Source organism: Pezoporus flaviventris, unplaced genomic scaffold (genome assembly GCF_033815535.1).
Source record: "Pezoporus flaviventris isolate CSIRO_AGI_PZ_B2104156 unplaced genomic scaffold, CSIRO_AGI_Pfla_v1 ptg000078l, whole genome shotgun sequence".
NCBI classification, from domain to species: Eukaryota; Metazoa; Chordata; class Aves; order Psittaciformes; family Psittacidae; genus Pezoporus; species Pezoporus flaviventris.
Window position 1 is genome coordinate 14,835,858 of NW_026892626.1, and position 20,891 is coordinate 14,856,748.

General features: G+C 38.7%; 1 protein-coding gene across 2 annotated transcripts; it reads right to left on the reverse strand.

Moving 5' to 3' along the window:
• Window positions 1–398: 398 nt before the first annotated feature.
• Window positions 399–20,344, reverse strand: IQCE (IQ motif containing E). Of its 2 annotated transcripts, XR_009747011.1 has the most exons (20): window positions 19,720–20,344; window positions 19,104–19,151; window positions 18,444–18,489; window positions 16,994–17,119; window positions 16,572–16,700; window positions 15,575–15,645; window positions 14,778–14,891; window positions 14,077–14,127; window positions 13,478–13,548; window positions 13,186–13,258; window positions 12,747–12,796; window positions 9,997–10,154; window positions 9,466–9,521; window positions 8,936–9,144; window positions 7,067–7,169; window positions 4,710–4,793; window positions 3,984–4,007; window positions 2,943–3,038; window positions 957–1,903; window positions 399–642 (listed from the first exon to the last, which is right to left on the reverse strand). XR_009747011.1 is itself a non-coding variant. In XM_061474126.1 (19 exons), exons 1-19 carry the CDS (start codon window positions 19,954–19,956, stop codon window positions 1,769–1,771), a joined length of 1,881 nt encoding a protein of 626 aa, XP_061330110.1. In that variant the 5' UTR covers window positions 19,957–20,344; the 3' UTR covers window positions 780–1,768. The 2 variants fall into 2 exon arrangements, 1 of the variants encoding a protein (XP_061330110.1); XM_061474126.1 differs by lacking the exon at window positions 399–642 and having other exon boundaries at window positions 780–1,903.
• Between the last annotated feature and the right edge of the window lie 547 nt (window positions 20,345–20,891).

Genomic DNA, 20,891 nt, shown 5'->3' on the forward strand with positions numbered 1-20,891 from the left:
TGGCTTATTCCCATCTCCTATCTTAGAGAAACAGCCTCAGTTGCTTCCAGTATGCTCTGTTTCTGAGCAAGTCTACAGGGACTGTCAGCTTTTCATTGACAAAAAGCAAGTTGATGTTTCTCAAGTCACCCTCAAAACTGCTCTTTTTTCTCTAGCTAGTCTGTAAAAGCCTGAAATATCCCACTCTGGATATAACCAACCTGTTTCACTTTGGTTTTAACATCTTTGAAGCTGCATGTCTAAGGCTGCGTTACCTGCAGCATTGTTTTGCCTTTCATACCGAGTACTTCCAACATCCTCTTAAAAAGGCTCTTTGGCTTTAATTCCATCTTTTCACAAAGAGCAATGAGGAATACAAGAAGTAAACCAAATGGTGTAAAAGCCATAGAAAAGAGAAAGACATTTTCCCAGTTTGTATTATAGTAGTACTAGTTGGCAAAGTTACCCAGGACTTCATTTTTCTCTTTACTGCAGCATCTGAAGACTGCTGAAAACAATGTTACACATGGCTGACTAGGATGGTTCTTTTTACCAGATGTCTGTCCCCTTCAGAAACTAAGTAAGGATGATGAAAACATTCTCAGCTTGTCTATGGCTTCAGGCCCGAAACACAGTGGAAAGTACCATACTACAGCAACAGAGCTAAGGGGATTAAAAACAGAGAAGAGAGGCAATCCAGGGGAACATCATGTTCCTTGAATAATTACCACTCACATCAGAGAGAGACCCTCCAAACCACAGTTGTGACAAAAAAGGCAAAGCACTTGTGAGGAAGCTGGTACTGATACTGCCAAAGCTTTTTTTATGTAAGGAACTGCACTTGCCAGTATAAGCAACATGTCATCAAGTTAAAAGAAGACACAGAGTTCAATTATGCATCTGCATGTGCAGATGTTCTCTATAAAATTGTGTGCACCCACTCAATTACTTTCAAACATAGAGGAAAATGAAATTACCAGGAAGAGACAACATGATGTTTGAAGGTCACCTCTGGACTCCTGCTAAAACCAGTTTCTTCTCTGGACTGTGAACTGCAGAATCTCCTTTCTCATGTAATGCAGTGGACACAGAGGGAAGAAAGACATAATGCATCGCGTGAGGAACAGAGAAGTAACTGCAGCCTGTTTTCAGAGTGCATGCTGAAAAGTTTATGTTGCTAGCGTCCAAGAAACAAAAGCTTATCACTTGCAGAAGTGAGCTCCAGACACTAAAGTGAGGTGACAGCTTAACTCTCTTTGTAACCATGGCAGCCAACATTAAAAACTTTCTGAGGAGTAAACCTTGGAGAGAAAGGAGTATTTTTCAAGGCACAGTCACCACAAACCTAAGCAGTAAGCAAATCACTGTATTCTTCCTGAGCTAAATCACTAGATTCTAGCTCTTCCCTGTTCTTCCTGCAAATAACCCTTAACTTTTACATGTCAGAGCTTCAGATCCCCTTACATTAAGAAGGTGTATTAGCTATCAGTTTGATAACAATTGTATTTTGATTTTTTTTCCAAGGACTAATTATTTTACTTTACTTTTTCTCACTTATATAGAAATGAGAATGCAACAGGACATGGGAAGACCGCTACTGCCACTAGAAACCCTTTTAGTTGCATATCCTTTGGATTTTTTCACAAGTAAGTCCTCCCTTTGTTGGAATAATGGTCTTGTTTGCCTTCTCTGCCAAGAAACCAACACTAAAATTGTATTAAATAACTACCCCACCCCTGCAATAAAACCAATTTTGCTACTGCGTGTTGCAGAAGTATCTGTCCCTCACTTACCTCTCCACAAGCTGTTCTTTACGTGCTAAGTGAGCCCTGAAAGCAGACTGGATGAATGGTAGCATCTCATCTTTCTCCTTGCAATCAGAAGATGAGCTCGAGGAGTCTGACATGGAAGACCTGCTGGAGTTCTGCAAAGCAATCAGATAAAAGAAAACTGACCTTTACAGATTGCACAGAAGCTTTCACAATCTTTCTTCCGATTATGAAAGTGGTAGTTGAGCAAATATTCCCATCTTTTGGTCTGCCGTCTTTAAGGTTCTATGAGACTAAATCAGCAGGAAATGCAAATCTGATCATCGCACAAGCTTTGAAGCATCTGTATTCAATTAATGAAAGTGCAAACACCTGCAAGGGAAGTTCATTCATTTTCCAGGAAGGAAACCTTTTGAAGTCAAAGGAGTTAAGACAACCTTTGTAACTCACAGATACATCTTCTGCTTGTATCAAGCAAAAGTATTCAATCCTACTACTGAACCATTGGGCCAGTTTACCAAAAGAAAAGTGCATGTAAAGTGCAACCAGACAGAAAACCGGTATGGAGAATTACAAATTAGCCTGCTAAAGTTCTAAAGGATGTTCATCTAAGCTGGCAAATGACTTAGAGAAACTAAATGTTTAATTGGTAACAAGATGTTTTCGTATTCAGAACTGAAAAATCTGGAGCAAGTTTGACGTGACAGAGGGCACAACTCTTTGGTTGAGCATGGCACATGTAAGACTCCTTTACTTTTCAATCCCATCAAAGATGCTTTCCAGATTCTTCTTTCTGAACTTCAGCAACAAAGGTTTATCTATTATTACAATGATCCAGCAGTGAACACTGAGAGCAAGTACAGTTTTCAACAGCACCCCAAATTAAAGAGTTAAAGGGTATGTTATTACCTGATGGGACAACCATTAAAAAAAAAAAAAAAGAAAAAGAGGAGTTACAGTCCATAATGCAGAGAAATTATAGCTTTAATCCAAAGAAAAACTGAACTAAAGAAGATGGAATGGGAGGCTATGGAATGAGCTTGGTATTTTTCTAGGATGACAGCTATGCTGCCAACCAGTGCATTAAAACAACATCACTGGGTGACTGACAGAATTAAGTCTGGAAGTAAAGTACTTTACACTAGAGACTAAACATAATGGGATGCCTGGGTACCCATTTGCCCCAACAATTACCTCGTTATGAGAATTTGCCTCATGCATCCTCTTCTTCATTAACAGTTTCTGTCGACCTAAATGTCCTCTGAAAGTTGCCTGAAGTGCAATAATTGCCTAGCATGGAGAGAAATAAGTAGATATTAGCTCCTTTGAAAGATGGCAGTTATAAATAAAACCAAAAGAGTCCAGAGGGAAGAGGCACAGGGGGAAAACAACTTTTCCCTGTGCAACAGAAACTCTTTGATGTCTTTATATTTGCTTATGTTTAAGGGACACACACATGTCTCCATTACTTCACAGGTACACTGCTGCAATCCAGAGAATGCCCAGCCTGTGACAACCCATAGACTTATACCTCCATGGGTTAAATTCAATCTGGGAGGTGTTCAGGACTTATCCTATCAAATGCAGTTGAGTTCTAGCTGTCAGGACTAGCCTGTATTTCACAAAGAGAGCAACATGCTCCCATTCCCATATTAGATAGCCCAGCAGGCTCAGTGATGCTCTGGCACAAGCAGAAACCCAGCCAAGCTGGCAGACCACTGTGGTGATTACACTGAACATAGCAAGTCTTTCCTCTCAGAGATTCTACTAGATTCTAATCAACAAAAAGCATCTAGATGTAAAGCTGCATGCCTGCATCACACGGTTTTAGAATTTGTTCTATAATACTCAGAGAGTATTATAGCAAAGGCTTCACATTCCTACTTCAAATGTTTCTGAAGACTCATCACAGTGAAAATTAACGCATCATTAGAATTATCTAATTTAGACAAAATCCTGTCTGTTGGTATCAAATTTTGATCAAAATTTGTTCATCTTGCAGAAGGTACTAAGTACAGAAAATGTGAGACCAAAAGGGGAACACTTTGACAAGATACATCAAACAAAACTGGGATGTTAGAAGGAAGATCATGAGCCAGCCTGAAGAACAAACACGATCTTGGTACAACAGCTTGTACTGCAGTGAAACTTCTTTAAAATAAAAGTTATTTCTATGTGTTTTGATATGAATTACATCTGTTTTACTGTTTTGTTGGCTGTCATAAGTACACTCACCTTGTCCAGATCAGTTACGCCTCGCTGAAATAGAAAATGCCAAAGTTAAAACTTGTATATATCTGTGCCATTATCTAATAAAGAGTTCCCATTTTTTCCCCAACAATTACAACGCAGAAAATACCTGTCCTTCCTCCCCCTAAAAACTCCAACAACAAACTTAAGGGAGCAAAATACCCAAGCTTTTCATCTTTGGAAGATGTGTGGATAGTACTTTCGTCTTTATTTTCCTAAAAAGCAACTACAAGACCCACCTCACATTATAGGTCCTATACATGGAAAAAGCAACACTATGTTTCTGCCCATAAAACAAAATTTAAGGTTAATGCTTTTTCTTTACATCATTTTGTCATAGTTGAACTCCTGTACTGTTTGAAGGATTTCTGCAAGGGGTATTCAACTTCTCAGTCATACTCCAAGGAGGCCAACAGCAGTGATGCTGCTTCAAGCACTGCTAGGCTTCCTTTGTTTCCCTGCTCACCCAGACTTCCCCATTCAGAAACCAGCTATCCTGCAATAGAAACAACAGGATTCTAGAGATCAAAGGCAAAAGCAGCAGCAGGCAGGACTTGAACAAAGCAGTGGAAGAGAAGATGGTGGTAAGGAACTGTATTGGGAAGCACTGCTGTAATTCCTGAAGCCTGGCAGCAGGTTACTGTACGTACTAAAACAAGAGCAAGATTCAGAGGGGAATATCCTCACTATTCCCCCATAGGAGAATCTCACCTTGTCCTGATACTTCTTCCAGTACCTCTGGATGATTCTGGCTGCTTCTTCTCTCCTTTGATGATCTTTGCCTTGCAGTGAAAACTGCAAAAGAGAATCTTTAAGTTGGTACACTAAAGACACAAGCTGAAATTCTATGAGGGAAACAAGTTACAAATAAATCAGCACCAGAGTTGTTAAATGTTCATCCTACCTGCAGGGCAGAAGGAAGTTACAGAGGAAACTCTTAGTTTGGAATACTGGTCTTGTTCAAACTCATCATCTAAATGCCCGTTACACCAAAACACATAGCTGTCCCCAGTTTAGCTGTTAGCAGAGCATGGGAATGGAAAGGTTTTCATTTACACATATTCCTATTTTTATATGCATTGGTAAAGCAGTAAGAGCTCCAACAGAGGAACCCACTGCTTTGTTGATCAGAAATAGCTTTTATATTATCAACAGACTGAGAACAAATGTCAGGGTACCAGATTTTGCAATTCTTCTCCAGGAAAGACTGGTGCTAATTAACTGGGGAGCTCTCTGATGTCTCATCCTGGCAACTGTGGTCCCATAATCATCTGTTTAAGCTTACTGATGAGTTTGCCACCATATGACTCCAACAAGACAGAAAGCTTGTGTAAATTGGCATAACTCTACTCTTCTATCTTGAAGAAAAAAATTAGAGGTAAAAGAAGACAAGAACAAAACAAGATTTTGTTCCAGTTATGTCTTCTGATTTGTGGTTGCATACTCCACCTCTCAACAGTTGATCCTTTTGATCCCTAATTATCCTGTACTAATTGTCATGCCTCACCTGCCAAACAAAAGTTAGCTGCAATTTTAAAAGACTAATTTAATTTGTGGATATAAAATTGTAAGTAGAGGAATAAGAGCCTTGGTAGACCCAGAAAAAAACCTCTTGATTCTGTGAAAATGATTTATTTATAACCTAAAAACACTGAGTTACAGGCTTAAGTTTAGCAAATGGATCATGTTATATTAAAAATGACAACCTACTATTAAAATGAAAAACTGGTAGGAACTTAGTGATAATTACAAATAATGGGAACATTTCAATAAAAGGATGGTTACTGGCCAAGAATATATATAGTCTGCAGAGGGAAAAAAAGAGCTGTTTGTTGGCTGTTTTTAAAGGCTCAAGTTATTTGGTATTCAAAACATCATCTAGCATCCATCAGCCTATAACTCACAAAAAAGAATCTAAGGAGTTGCAGAGTATATAAAAAACTAGCATCCTCTTAAGCTAGTGGACATTTTTATTCATATTTTTTACTACCCGTATTTCAGGGTCTATTTATTTTTAAGTACAAGTCATCAAAATCCCCAGGAATAATTTTCAATTTTCAGTTTTTAGTGGAATTAGATTAATATGACCATACTGCATGTGAAAAAAACATGTCTGACAGTGGCCACTCATCCCTACTGGCCAGTGACATCAACATTTGTTAGAGGGACAGAAGATTGCAAATACACCAAGTTAAATCATATTGCACCAAAAAAACCCCAAGTGATGAGAACTCCATTTAAGACTGTTTAGGAATAACAGGTACCCAAATATATTAGATACTGGAAAATCCAGACAGAAGAGGTTATGAATAACTCAGCTCCAGAAAAATTTCATTTCCAAGGGGGATAAGGGTTTATTTTATTTCTTGATATCCATCCTTCCTAATTCTTACTCAAATATGGCATCCCATCATCAGTGGAATTGAGAAAACCTCTATTTTTATGATTAGTGCTCTACATCCTGTAACCCATCCCATGGAAAAGTACCCTGATTGCATCCAAAGAAAAAAGCTAATGAATATTTTCTGAATTGCTCTAACTGAGCACTTGACCAGCATAAAAATCACTGAAAAGGGTCTTCTGTCTTTTGCCAGTCTGCCAGTGACTTATCACACTTACCTGTGCCTCTGTCCTTTACCTAACAACTCCTACAAGACCTCCCTCCCTCTCCAAAACTTGACTGAAATTAGCTAATGAGTTCAGATGTTATAAGAAGATATAAGGAAAACCACAAATGTCTTTCTTTTTAAGTCAAAATCCCCAAACACTAAAAAGCAGAAGCTTTTTGCAACATTCCACTGAATAAGGAAAAAGCAAAAGCAGACACTCACCAAGAGAAAAGCTCCAAAAAAAAAAAATAATTGCAGTGGCAATTATTGAAACAACTTATCAACAAATGCTGGGAATTAATCATCATTTCAAATCTCTATGACAAGATTTAATGTCTCTCTGAAAAAACACAGCTAGCAGCTATTTAGACTATCAGCTCAATTTGCAATCTATTGCTTGGATGCAAAGGGAAAAAACAACACACCACCACCACCATCCAAACAAAAACATGTCTGTACCTTAAGACCCTTTTCCACTTTATCTTCTGCCACTTGACTCTTCTTTTCCTCTTCTTTTGGCTCGTGTTTCCCTAATTTCTGTGTCAGGTTCTCGATTTCCACTCTAAGGTTGGAAAAGCAAAAATATTTATAGGTAGTAATTATCTGTTGTTACTGCTTTGAAAATATTCAGCCTAATTCACGAGATTTGGCTGTCTTTTTTGTTTGTTTGTTTGGGGTTTTTAAGGCCAAAGTGTGAAACTGCTCAGAATAACATGATACATCTTCTCACAGTAACAGACATAGAATCATAGAATAGTTAGGATTGGAAATGACCTTAAGATCATCTAGTTCCAACCCCCCTGCCATGGGCAGGGACACCTCACACTATGTGACAGCAGTTCTCAAGTTGTGATAGGACAGCCTACATTAGCATCAGAACGTCCCAATGTTACAATGGTACCCTTGATACTTTTAATAATGCATCGAGATCTGCTACAGTTTCGTATTTGTCACAGTCCTTTCCTGCAAAGCAATAATGAAATCACTTCTTTTAGCCACTCTTGCACAGGATCATTACCAAGTTATACAAAATACATGAAGTATTACATTCTTAGTTACAAATTACATGAAGTAAATGGAATGACATATTAGCAATGGTCTAGAACATAGGCTAAGATAAGGTATAGATACTACAGTTCTTTCTTAGAAAGAAAAAATGTCCCTGAGGCCAACATGGCAGCTCTCTTTTTCCATTTATCTTCTTCATTTTTATTATAATTCAACAATTATTTTTATTTTTCCTATACTATGTGGTCTTCCAGTTCCCTTAAAAACACTGTAGAATTCTTCCCCTAGTAACTTACACCATCCCTCCTAACCAGTTCTGTTTAAATGAATTCCCAGCTTCCTGCAGTTCAGATGAACCCACATGGATTTTTAGCCACTTCAAATGAGAATTATACTTTTGACAGGTATTTTTTGTGGTTCTGAAAGGATCTACCAATACAAAATGTGATTCCTTAGAGTCTGCTGTCCTGCACTCTTTTCTGACACTTCTGTATATCTTATTCTGACACTTCTGCAGCTCCACTTCAACCTTAGCCTCCAGTAACTGCTTGATATCTAATCTACAAAAGGTATTAAGGAGATCTAAGCAATACTTAGGACATCCATACTTCAACAAAGTTATTGTTTGATTGAACTCCTACATAAAATAGGTTTTCTCAATTTGTAAAGTAACTGTTTCATTTTCCCCTTTTAAACAAAACAAAATGCAAGCATACGTTGTTCAGAAGCAAAAGGCCTCTCCACACATTCATTCTTGATCAGAGGCAAGTTACACAGGAGGCAGCATCTTATCAACAACACATAGTTGTGTGCACATCTCTGCTCATGTGAGAGATTAACCTGCCTGCCCTTATGCACTGACACATCAAATGAGTCCAAGCAATACAAACTGCAAATCAATTGCTTACTGGGGAGAAAAGAAGTCCCACTGCATCACATGGCAGAAGGCAGGCTTTAATAAAGGGAGAAAGTGGTAGATCAGGACAAAATGTTGAAAAATAAGACAAAGTTTTTACAGCAAAATTCTTGCTGTGTAAAGTGACATATAATCCCAAAAAGGCTTTTCAGTGTGGTTGGCAAAAAATATGCCTTGAAAAAATGCGTTAGGAACAAGCAGAAATTCTCATTTTCCAGCCTCTTTTTCCTGCAATGTAATTTTACAGAGCTAGAAGTAGTTTTTGAAATAAAAGCTGAAGGGACCCTCCAAATTCGTTTTCTTACTGAAAATATGAAGAACTTGTTACATCATTTCACAACGTGATAGGAAATACTAATTCATACATAGTAAAGAGCAATATCTTAGACAAAAGTCACACTTACTCTTTACTGAGTAAGAAACTTTGAAGTGCCCTCTTATCTTTCTGGAGTTTCTTCACTAGCTCTTGGAGGCGATGACATTCCTCAAGATAGTCTACTTGTTGAGAGACTGGATGATCCAGGTCTTCGGAAGTTGAACATGGTGGAGAAAATACCTCTGACTCACAGGTATCTGCTGATGGCACCCTGGCGTTCTCCATGGCATTTATTTTCTAAACAGGATAAAATTTACATGAAGAAAAATAAAAAGGGGGAAAAAAAAAAAAACCCAGAAAATTAAATTTAACATAAAATTATTTATTTAGGCCATGAGAAAAGATGAAGTGGAAGTTAATTCTAGAATGTGCATCTACATGTAACAAGTATGAGAAAAGTAAAAAAGGAGAAGGCGCACATGGTACAGACATCAGTTTACATGTATGAGGCAGAACACACAAGGCTGATAGTCTGAAGGACTACATGCCATGAGCACAAGCCAGTGGTTCTGCATCTTTTGCTCAAAGACAGGCAAGATTATGATTATGAGCACTTACATTTTCTAGTTCTGAAATCCGCCTCACCAGCCTGGGTATGCTCCACTCACTGTAATCTAAATACAATAACAAAGCTTTAAACATGAAACTGTAGCAGTGAGTCAACATCGTTCTTGCTTTTCTGAAACTTCTGTCCATATAGAAAGACCATCTAAAGACCTCTGAACCCCAACTGTAAATGTGCACCAATGAAAAAATGAGAATGGTCTTAAAATATCTGACTTCTGCATCAATTAGTTATCAATATAAACCATTCAGATTCAGCAGTTTCAGAAACTTATATTTTCAAGTGATTCCAGTCCAGAATTCTCAGGGTTAACAATAAAGGAAACCCAGGTCTGACTGGAGCAGCACATCCAGAAGTCACAGATTTCTGTAAGAAACTTCTTATTCCAGCCTTTGCCCCTCCTGAATCCTCACTCTTGTAATAACTCCCTTATTTGTACCACTGTAGTGTCCTGCTCTCAAACACATCTTTCAAATGTACCTAAATCCCTTGCCCCAAATTCACCAAGTTTTCAGCACACGTACTTTCTGTTTCATTGGAAGGAGGAGAACTGCACAGTACATGATCTAAATCTTCTTTCAGCCTCCGATTCTCAGCCTGCAAATTTTTGATGGTCCTGCATAATCTCAGGACAGCAGCATTCAGTGCCTTTAGGTGTTTTTGGGTCTCTCTGCTCTCTGTACTTTGAAATGGAATCAAAACCAGAAAGTTAACTTAGAAGCAGAGAACAAAGCAGCAGCATCAAAAAAGGTGAAACAGCATCACTGTGTTACTGTCTCAGCTCCCCTCCAACAGCATTTCTCAACATTTTTTACTTGACTTACCTATTCTGTTAGGAAAAAACATTCAAATACCATCTTGCTCAACACTTCTACAACTGTTTTAATTTGTGTCAAAGAAAAAAGATACTTTGAAAGCTCATTACTTCTACTTCCTCCCCCCCTCTGTTTCATTAACACATAATCAAGGGTGCTTGTATGGGTTTTACTTATTTGGGTTTCTATTTATTTTGTTAACCAACCTTATAATGCTTTACTGGCGCTCTACAGACAACTGATTTAAAATCATTTATATTCAGCCAACCAGGAGGCTCCTCCAAACAAGTGTTCAGCATGGAAAGCTAACCTGCGTGCTCTGAATTGCTTTCCTTCACTTAACAGATTTGTACTGGGAGAGAGAGAGGGCTATAGATGGAATAACTCTCAAATCCAACACAAGTGTATTTTCAGATGTGAATGCTGTTCTAGGGTAAAAGAGACTATTCCTGTGAAAGCAAACCCCAGAGAGATCTCTTTCTTCATTTAAGATACATTTCAATCAATGTGAGATTTGAAACAGATTTGAAGAATACAGCTATCATCAACGTGATGGGAGTAAAAAGCATCAGAAAAGGGAAAACCTGTTATGTGTTACAGTTGTTTTAAACATATTAGAGTGGTTTTGCCTTTTTTCATTTTTCTAATAAATGGGGAAGAAATCTCAGTTTTATAGATGTGAAAAAAGTTGTAAAGTTTGTTAACAAAATAGATTCCTAGTGAGATGAAATACTTCATTGCTATGAGAAAGTTCTTAAAAACTTACGGAAACAAAGGTTTGAAGTAACTGATGGACCTACTTTTGGACAAATGACAATGACAGAATAGTGTGCAAAGAAATCTCACATCACAGCCACTGGAATAATTACAAGGTAAAGGGAGAAACAAGTTTACAGTTAGAGTATCAGGTTGAAAAGCTGAATCTAATCTTCCTTTTGGATATGAAAAGGAAATTAAGCCATATACACAAACAAATAAGGTTGACATGCCATGGATGTCTGTTCATGAGTTGTGCCAGGCAGAAGGTAAAAAAACTCCAAAACTAAAACCCAGAACACAACACAACCAAAAATTGGAAGTGATAGAAATGATAGGAATCTTCACTGTATCACGGAGTGACATTATTTGATGCTCATCAAAACAATGAAAGAATTGCAGACCATTTTGAGCACTGGAAAGGTCACCTAGTTTTTAGCTACAACTGGATACTACAGCTTCATATATAAGCAATCGTATTTCAGCATTAACACTGAAAAAGGAAAGCTAAATGTGATTTACTTCAGCCAGAAATAATGTAGACAAGCATAGCGAAAGAAACAACTCTCCTACAACTGTATGTGCCAGAGTCCTGAACTTCAACATCACTTATTATTTCAGCTCTCAGCCTCTGAAGTAGAGACTGACAGTCACATAATGGAGAGAGACTGCCCTGACCACTGCTTTTTGAAGCTATGAATAAATTAAGAACAAGGAAGAGACCTGATGACTCATTTCCACCTGTAAATAAATGAGGTGTGATGGCTTACAGCCTCCAGAGGCCAGTCACTGCATGCCTGGGCCAAAAGAGATCTTACCTTTTTAAAAACAGTGACAAAACAAATTGCACTTTCCAATCCACAAGACACAGTGAATCAGGGAAACACAAGTAGTTACACATCATGATCCATAAAGAGTTCTCATGTGTTTCTATCAGTCTAAATAATTATAACCCAAATTAAGACAGTTGTCTGTACGTAACACCAGGAGGACAAGCACATTTTGAAGTGGTGTGGTAAAAAAATTTCCAACCCTACAAGACTCTATCACCCTCTTCTCAGCAAGAATAACACTCCCTTGCATAGATGTTTTTAATTTTCTTTCTGGAGCTTTGTCTTTTGCTGTTGTGCTTTTGATTTTTATTTCCTCTGTAGACTATTTATTCCCATCACCATGTATAAACCCACATAGTAGTGACAACCACTAGCACAAGCTTGACAGTTTCCTACTGGTGCTGCTCATGGACAACTCATAAGAGCTACCCTGACCTCTAGATCTGTGTACCACAGGAAAATGTTTACTCCAAAATACCTTCTTAGCAGCATACACTTTAGAGCAAGATGCAGACCTGACTCAAGAATAAAACGCTAAATATCTAGCGAGTTTGTTGCAGTCACCAGTGATATCAGAATACATGTGATTATGGGGGAAGATGGGTTTTATTTAACAGATAAATTTTCAAAGCTTTCCTGTACTTCTCAAATAGCTCTTTTCTCCCCACATCCACAAAATTACCTAGAAGAAAAAGATGTGACTAAGACATGCCAAGGCTGTGAAGCCAACCAAAGCAGTACCAAAAAGCAAATCCATCAATCTAAATGACAAAATAAGCTGTTCCCATGTAGCTGTTTTCCACCATAAAATAATACATGATATATCAAACACATATATGCAAACATTTTCCTCAAAAGAATTTAACGTACTTTTTCCTCATAGCCTCAGATTTCTCCAGGAGCTGTTGGAGACGATGAACCTGTGAAATATGAAATACAGATTCCATTAAGGAGCTAGCTGTGCAAGCTGACATTGCTAACACCACACATTTGTCCATTAGGTGAAAATCAGAACAAGATTCTTTGGGCAGCAATAGAGGCAATGATGCCAGGTTACTGTTATATTGGCTTTCCTCTAGATACTACACTTACGGGATATACATTCGTTTCGTTATTTCCCCCTTTTTGTTAACACACTCAGCTTCTTGAGGAAAAATAATTGGAGCTATGAGAGTATCTAAAAAAATCTGATTCCACTTACAGGTGCAGCTAAGCTGTAAAAACTATCTAAACCAGTCCATTTACACTTTGACTCAATCACTGAAAAGCTTCCTCTCCTTATGCACAAGGAAAGATGTTTCAGACATACCTCTTCAGAGCAGGTTTCCATAGCTAACTTCATTTCTTCCAAATTAGTGGACTTCATGTCTGCCTGGAATTTGCTAAAATAGAATAATCCAGTCAGACCATCAAAGATGCTGCAATGCTTTTTGGTAAAAATTTCTGTCTGGGCTGTTTATAATTACTAACATGTTCTCAGAGTTCATTAAAACATCTTAAGGGACAGAAGAATACAGATTGAAAATAACATGGACTTCAAATTGCCTTTATCATCTATCTAATACAAGCCTCTATCCTACCCCCAGCCAAAAAAGTCATACTTAATAGTCTTGTCTCTCTCCTTCCACAATTGTTGTAGCTTGAGAATCCTCTGCTTCAATCCATTAGCCACCTACAGAAAGAACAAAGCTCATGAGTACTACAACAACCCATCTCTTCACTGAAGTTCTATTTCTCCATAATCTTCCTCTGTCTTTATAAATTGTACCTAACTAGATACACTTATTCCTATATACTTCAGTACTTAGTAAATCATATGCATGTCTGCTACCCTCTGTGAAAGGCAACACTGATGAATTCAGATACCTAATTTAAGCTGGTTATGTTACCACAGATACAACATTTACACACAATCATTAAATAAAAAACATTTTGCCCATCACCCTGCTAAATTCAAAGCAGCCAGTGATAGGGAGAATGCTTCCTAAACACATTCAAGACAATGACAAAGAAATCTCCCTAAAGTAACGTTAATTCCAGATCTTTGTTACTGGTTTCTTATCTGACCACAGAAATGATGGTAACATGATTCCCTAATTGTTTATTCTTTCTTACTTCACTCCATTATTTATTTAAATCGGTAGCGTTTCAGCTTGGCAAGAGGAAAAAGGAAAGCAAAACGTAATGAAGAAACTATTACCCATCCATTATTATTCATCTTTTCTGACAAAGCTTGTCCCATCTCGGAGCCCTGGTAAGACATATAAAGCAAATGACCAACATTGCTACTTTATTCTATTGCTGACTCTTTCCACAGAATTTTCTATCCTACTCCTCTCCACAGTCATTAAACAGTCCAACAGCTTAAGTTCTGAGGCCCCTGTGCTCATTCTTTTGTATTAGCATGCTTCTCCCAAGATATAGAACTGCACAGAGAAAGTGAGAGCTACAAGGATTTCCATGAAATTCAGGTCTTCTGACCATGACCCTAAATGCTTCTCAGCCTTATGGGCCTGACAATAAAGCTTATGTTTTACTTCCTGGCTCAGGTCTCAGGACTGCCTGCATCAGTCATCATGCAAGAGGTTAAATCCCTTTTACTCTCAGGAAAAATATGCAGAAAGCAGGCCTGTACAGAGACAGCATCTCATTTTTTCCTTCAGTAAGTACCTTTGCTAAGTAAATTTGTTTGCACATTATGGCATGATCTTCCTTTGAACTGAGCTGGCAAGCTGAGATACACAAAACAGAAATCCATTCATACCAACCAACCACCTCTCATATTCGAGCTCATCATTCCTAGAAACAAACACACTACAGCTTCTGAAACCTGGAAAGACAAGAGGATCACACTGCTCAGCACTCTTGCCCCACTTTTATCCCCCCACAAGAAATAGTGACCTTGAAAGGATCCAACAGCTTTTCAATTTGTTTATCCTTTCTATTGATCATTTCTTCTAGTTGACGAAGCTTAGTTTTCATTTGATTTCTCTCAATTTTCTGAGCTTGTACTGTCTGAAAGAGGGGGCAAAAAATCATAAGCGTATTTCAGAAATAGAAATGCACTGAGTTTTCATATGGAAACACGCTTTGATGTCAAAACCAATCCAATTATGATGGTGAGGATGAAGAGTTAAAAAAAAAAAGAACTACAAAAGATATCACCACACTGGACCAGGGCTGACAGATAAGGGGGGGTGACAGGGCAAAGATAAAAAGAAAAGATTTAACAGAAAGACAACCTTACACAAATGATCTACAACAGCCAAGATGTTTGCACAGAGGTAACCCTAGTGTGCAACATGCCAAATCCTCATGCTTCATGTTTCACTGCACTAAACTGAAAATGTATTAAGATGTGATGGGTCACAGTCAGGAAGGAGGTAAGATTTAAAAAAGGAGGTGGAGACAAAGAAACCAAAATGCAATGAACCTTTTCAGCATCCAGCTATGGCCATGGCTGGGGTTCAGCATTGGATATACCTCAAGGCTTCCACATCCAGTACTCAGAAGCATCTATCACACCATAAGAACAGTGAAATTGCCTTAAACAGACACAAGTTTAGTTTAGCCTTACATTACAAATGCAAAAAAAAATTGGTGGGTGTCCCAGTAGTAGAAACCAAAGTAATCTGAATCAATAAGGTCTGGATGAAGCAACGCTGTGACTTTCTATGTAAGTATCACAGAGACTGTACCTTTTTCAGTTGTATAATTTCATCATACATATCTTCTTTGTCTTTGTAGTTAGGATTCCCAGGAATGTAGCCTACAGAAAAAGGTATGTAAAATAAGCAGATCCAAAAGAAGTATTTTTAATCAAAAACCTTAGAGAAAAATACCTAGAACAGCACTAAACTGGAAACTAGGCTTCCAGCGTGAAAATCGACTTTAGAAATGGAGGTGAAATGAAAATGTTACTGTATAAAACTTCTGCCAGATTTTACAGCCAATTTTTCCTAACTTCTTCTCTATGGTGCTACATTGAAATATCCATCTCAAGAAAGATCTGCACTTCATAGAAGACTGCAGTCTTCTCATCAAAAAAAAATTATTTACAAAAGACTTCTAAAAGATGGCCATAATCTGTTTACCTATTTCTGCCTGACATGTAAATGTTTACCAGCTTTTAAAGTTGCCAGAAGCTGTGTACTACCAGCAAGGTATTGTTTCAAAAGTAAGTGGGATTTTTTAAGCTTACAGTTCTCCTTTAAGAAAAGCAGGATAAAAGTTTTACATTTTGCTCTTCTCATAAAACTCAATTAATTTAGTATCACAACCACATGATAAAACAAGAGAAGTAAAAGGAGTCAATTACATAGAATTTGAGGCAAGCAGATGGTTTCTATCAATGGTTCCTAAACTATGTTTTACAAAGTCACAATAAATTGTCTACAGCTGGCCCATTGAACCATATTATATTTGCAACGTTTTCAGCTGCAAATGCATGGCAATTTGCAGAAAGTTCTGAAAGCTAATAGTGATTCATTGCTCCCAAAAATTTGGAACCCCCCATCTTATCCAATTTAGAAATCTCAAAACTTATCTCATGGATCATATTTCAACACATATTTTAATACAGGCTAAACCAAAATGGCTTTTGCTTTACTAAAGTTAAGATCTTAGGGAGTGTGTGCTTTTACACAGAGAACAAAGATCATTAACTTTCATCTACCACACCATTACATAGCTTACCATTGCTAGAAGAACAAGAATGTTTCGGGGTCTTTGTTCCTAGAACTTCCTTCAAATATTCCGGAGTGCTACTAAAACCAGCTTGCACATGCCCCATGTCAACATCTGACTTCAGAGGATAGCTCATTCCTGCCAATAAAAATGGAACAAAAAATGCAAAAACCAGGGATAACTCTGAATTAACTTTGTGGATTTATTTTGAGCAAATGCAATATAGAAAGCTCCAGATGTTTTAATTATTCTGTCTACAAATGCCAGTGCTTCAGATTAGATAATTCCAACCACCCAAACAAATAATAATGAAACGACTTTGTATGTAGCCCATAATGAAACACAAATCTGTTTCTTAAGAGTTTATACATTAAGCTCTCCACAACACTGATTTTTATCCATATATGCAGATAAATTTTCTATACCAATACCTTGTTTCAGTGATCTTAGCCTTTGTTTTTTTACATCTGCACTCTCAAGATATTCACTGCCTGTTCCCTGAGGAGAAGGCCAAACTGTAGCTTTTCTGGAATACAGTTGTGTGCTGTATGGAGATCCTGTAACAAAAGGGAATATCTCAGTGTTGCCTTAAAAAGCTCAAGGTCACAAAAATTCTCTTTGTCTCATACTTCAAGGCTCACACACACAATTCTATTACTTATAAAAATAGGAATTAACAGCATATTACGTACCGGTTTATAAGGAGCAGTGGGACATTAAACTACAGGAAAAAAAAATCATCATAAAGAAAAATCAATCTAATTCCCAAAGAAATAAAGATGCTTATAAAGAGGCATAATGACAGGAATATGACTTAACACAAGAAGAAATAGTTACGTGTAAGAATGCCTATCCAAACTGTACAATACCCGCATGTCTAAATTCATTTATTAAATTAACCTTTGAATTAATGTATATTTTCTTGCAGTAATTGAAGAACAGAATCATTCTGATGCAACTTCTGGGGAACCCCTCACATTACTGCTTCAGGTATGGCAGTCACGTTCAAATACTGACAGTAATTCCACTTTAGATTATTAATACAGATGTGTGCTAAATGGACTAACTAGTTACTCTTCAAATCACCATGAGAAGTACATACATTAAGAAACAATGTCACAAACATCATAGTGGAAATGAAACAGCTATTTTAAATTCCATCCTTTAGTCAAGCAAAGGGATTTCAGGAAAAGCATTAAGACAGATGTACAGCATGCCTCTTCCTCAACCTAAAGCCAAGCTTAAAAGTACAACATTATTTAACTTATTAGAAACAAAACACTCAGCAACACTTTGAGGTAAAGTCTTCTTTGAAATCTTCACTGGACCTATACAAAGGAAAGTAAATGGAAAAGTAAGAAACATAAAGACCCCCAAAAAAGATAAAACGCCACATTAAAACTGCAGATCGAATAATAACATTGCACTTCTATGGTCACATGAAAAAAACCCAAACAGAACAACACAAACAAAACCAACCAACAAATAAGAGAACTGCTTACTCTGCAAACACAGGTATCTACTGGATGGTATACAGGTGCAGGAATTCTAGATTCTTTCTGTACAGCAAGTATCAACATTTCTCCAAAACGAAAAAGAAATTCAGAATGCTTGCCATTAGAAGTGATAACATAAGAAGGAAGTAGTTTATATGGAAGAAGCAAGAAATGCAACTAAACTATTAACGTCAGTATTTAGCCTATAAAAGTCTAACTTCACAGGTTATAGAACAAATCTCAGATAGGTGCACTCCGCACACACCAGTAAATAATTCTAAGGAGAATAATAAGATGTTGTTTCAAGTGAATCTTCCAGTTCCTGTGTCCCACAAATCTCTTGTTCTGCAATAACAGAAGCAGAAGAAAAAAATTTGCTACTTACTACTTGGTAACTTCGGAGGCTTGGTAAAAAGTTTCTTCTTTAACTTCTGGAAGAGACAAAGAATTTTTTTATGTATTTAAAATATTCTACTTGTCAAAGATTTCCGTGTATAATCTCAAAATTGGCTTCAAGCTCCATTTTGTATGAAGCTAATTTGTTTTAAAAACACAGTAAATATATGCAGATTTGGCAACAGTGACCAGAATTAAGGTGGTGCCTACTGAGGTTTTACACTGCAGATAGGAAGTAGTCTATTCATGCTCAGAACACTAAGACCTTCCCCATTGGTATTAAATAAGAGCAGCAGCAAATTCAAGATGATCACAGAGTAGAGGCTAATCTACAGAAGCATTTAGCTAGAGGAAAGCCTTACTCAATTCCATTAAAATTCTGTAAAACAATTACATAGGCCCATAACTTTATAGAACAGCAAAGTGAAGCCCAACGTCACTTGCAGCCCCAAGTGCTGAGAATTCAGATGCCTGAATTCCATCTGGAATTAGAGGGGTTTGGATGAACTACATTGCAATAATATTGTTAGCTATCCCTCTGAAGAGTATCTTACCAACCAGGAGACATCATGCTGATGTAAAATGCGCAAGAACATGCCAAGAGGCCTTTTAAAGCATTCATCCACAGCACTCCATTAATAAAACTCACCAGTTCTGGATCCAATTCACAGGTCATCGCAGATGGGCCGTCATCTCCCTGGGAAATGAGAGGCATTAACTGTGACATGTGCTACTAAACAATCGGTTATAATACACACCCAGAAAACTTTGTATCCTTTTACTATCACAACGAAGTTAGAGTGCAATAAATTCAAATGGTAAATGTGTCAACATTGTTGCAAAACCCAGCATCATTTGCTCCAACACAAACATTCTGTGTGACACAGTGCAAGTCACTTCAGCCTCAAGTCACAGAGACTTAATGCACTTCAGCACAGAGCATTACAACAGCTGAACCTTCTGGTGCCTCATCTTCCATGGTGCTGGATTTGAGCAGATTTCCACCATCAGTCCACTGGTAAGAGTTAAGCAGCAACTCATCTATCTGTCCTCTTCCTCACTTACTTGTTCCTATGCTATGTTATGTTATGGGAACACTCAGTAAACTCAACTGGAGAAGTCATCAGGCTGAGGATAAAAAACCCCAAACCAAGGAATCAAAGAAGTGGTGAACTTTTCCTCAGCTTGAGCTAACAAGTTTCTCTGCTTCTCAAATACAGACATTTCCACTGTAGAAGGAAAATTGTGCTTTGCTTTCAAGTTACCTGAGTGTATGCTGCCCTCGGAAAAAGAGCATCTTCACTTGGTGCTGTCTCCATTAGGCTCACAGCTGCAGCACGAGTCTTTGGATAGATGCCGATGTCTGTAAGAAGCAGGGCAATGTGAAATACTTTTTGAGAACCCTGGCTGACATAACAGGGGCTGGGATTGACAGCAGCAGAGCAAGTAAACCAGCTTTTTGTGCTGGCTGAGAGCAAGCAAGTATACATCTCACACACCATGCCACATAGTTTTTAATTTCCTGAGGCGATGTTCCTTGCAGCACACTGATTATTTGCTGTTATTTTAAGGCCTCTCACTGTGGGAGATCTCTCTACCCCACTGCAGCTATCACATTAGGAATCAGAGAATACAGAAGGCGCTCAGCCTCGACAGGAGATGGCAAACAACAGCACATCCACCAGGATATTAACGTGCAATAACAAAAACACCAGTCCTTGGAAACCCTCACACTCCCTTTCCTTTTGGAAAGCAGGCCCAACTAGAGCCACCTACGACAGGTAAGAGCACATAGTGGCTCCCATTAAAGGGCCTCAAATCCTCCACCTGGAATCAAACCCTAACCACCCCCCGCGCCATCCTCCTAGTCACCGCCTCACCAGCCCGTCCAGCTTGAGGGGGGTCCAGGCTTTGCCCCGGTCTGAGGCCACCTCCTCCTCCTCACCCTCGCTCCTTACCAGCTCCTCCCCTCCGCGGCCTTGGCGGGCTGCGGGCAGACACGGCAGGCCGGACTCTCACCGCCAGCGCTTCCGGGTTGCTGAAACCATGGCAACCAGCAGCTAGACGGCTGCGCGGGACACGAGAGCGCCTGCGCAGAGGGACCTGGGGGGGCGGGTGCGGCCCCCGCAAAAGCTCCACCGCCTTGGAGAACATGCAGGCATGCGGGCGGGCTTAGGCCCGGCTGCGGACTGCGAGTGCCACCAAGCGGCCCCGAGCGGCAGGAACGTCGGCAGGGTGTAGAGGCAGGAGCGCAGGGACAAGCGTAGAGACACGGCTCTGAGAGCAGCTCCGTGCGGGTACTGCCGCTGGAGCACCCACGGGGCCTCCTCCTGACTCTCCCACAGAGGCCGACAGGGCCGAAGGCCACGCATGGGACCCTCCGAGAGCGTTCAGGGCCCGCTCAGTAACGTTCTCCTTGGCAACAGTCTCCTTGGCA

What these genes read in the sequence shown, in the direction of transcription:
- IQCE (XM_061474126.1), bottom strand. Translation starts at nt 19,956, where the DNA reads ATGGTGTGTGAGATGTATACTTGCTTGCTCTCAGCCAGCACAAAAAGC. An exon ending in GCTAAGATCACTGAAACAAG is followed by an intron (nt 16,701 to 16,993) that starts GTATTGGTATAG and finishes TTTTATTGGCAG; the next exon opens with GAATGAGCTATCCTCTGAAG. An exon ending in TCCTTCCAATGAAACAGAAA is followed by an intron (nt 9,522 to 9,996) that starts GTACGTGTGCTG and finishes TATTGTATTTAG; the next exon opens with ATTACAGTGAGTGGAGCATA.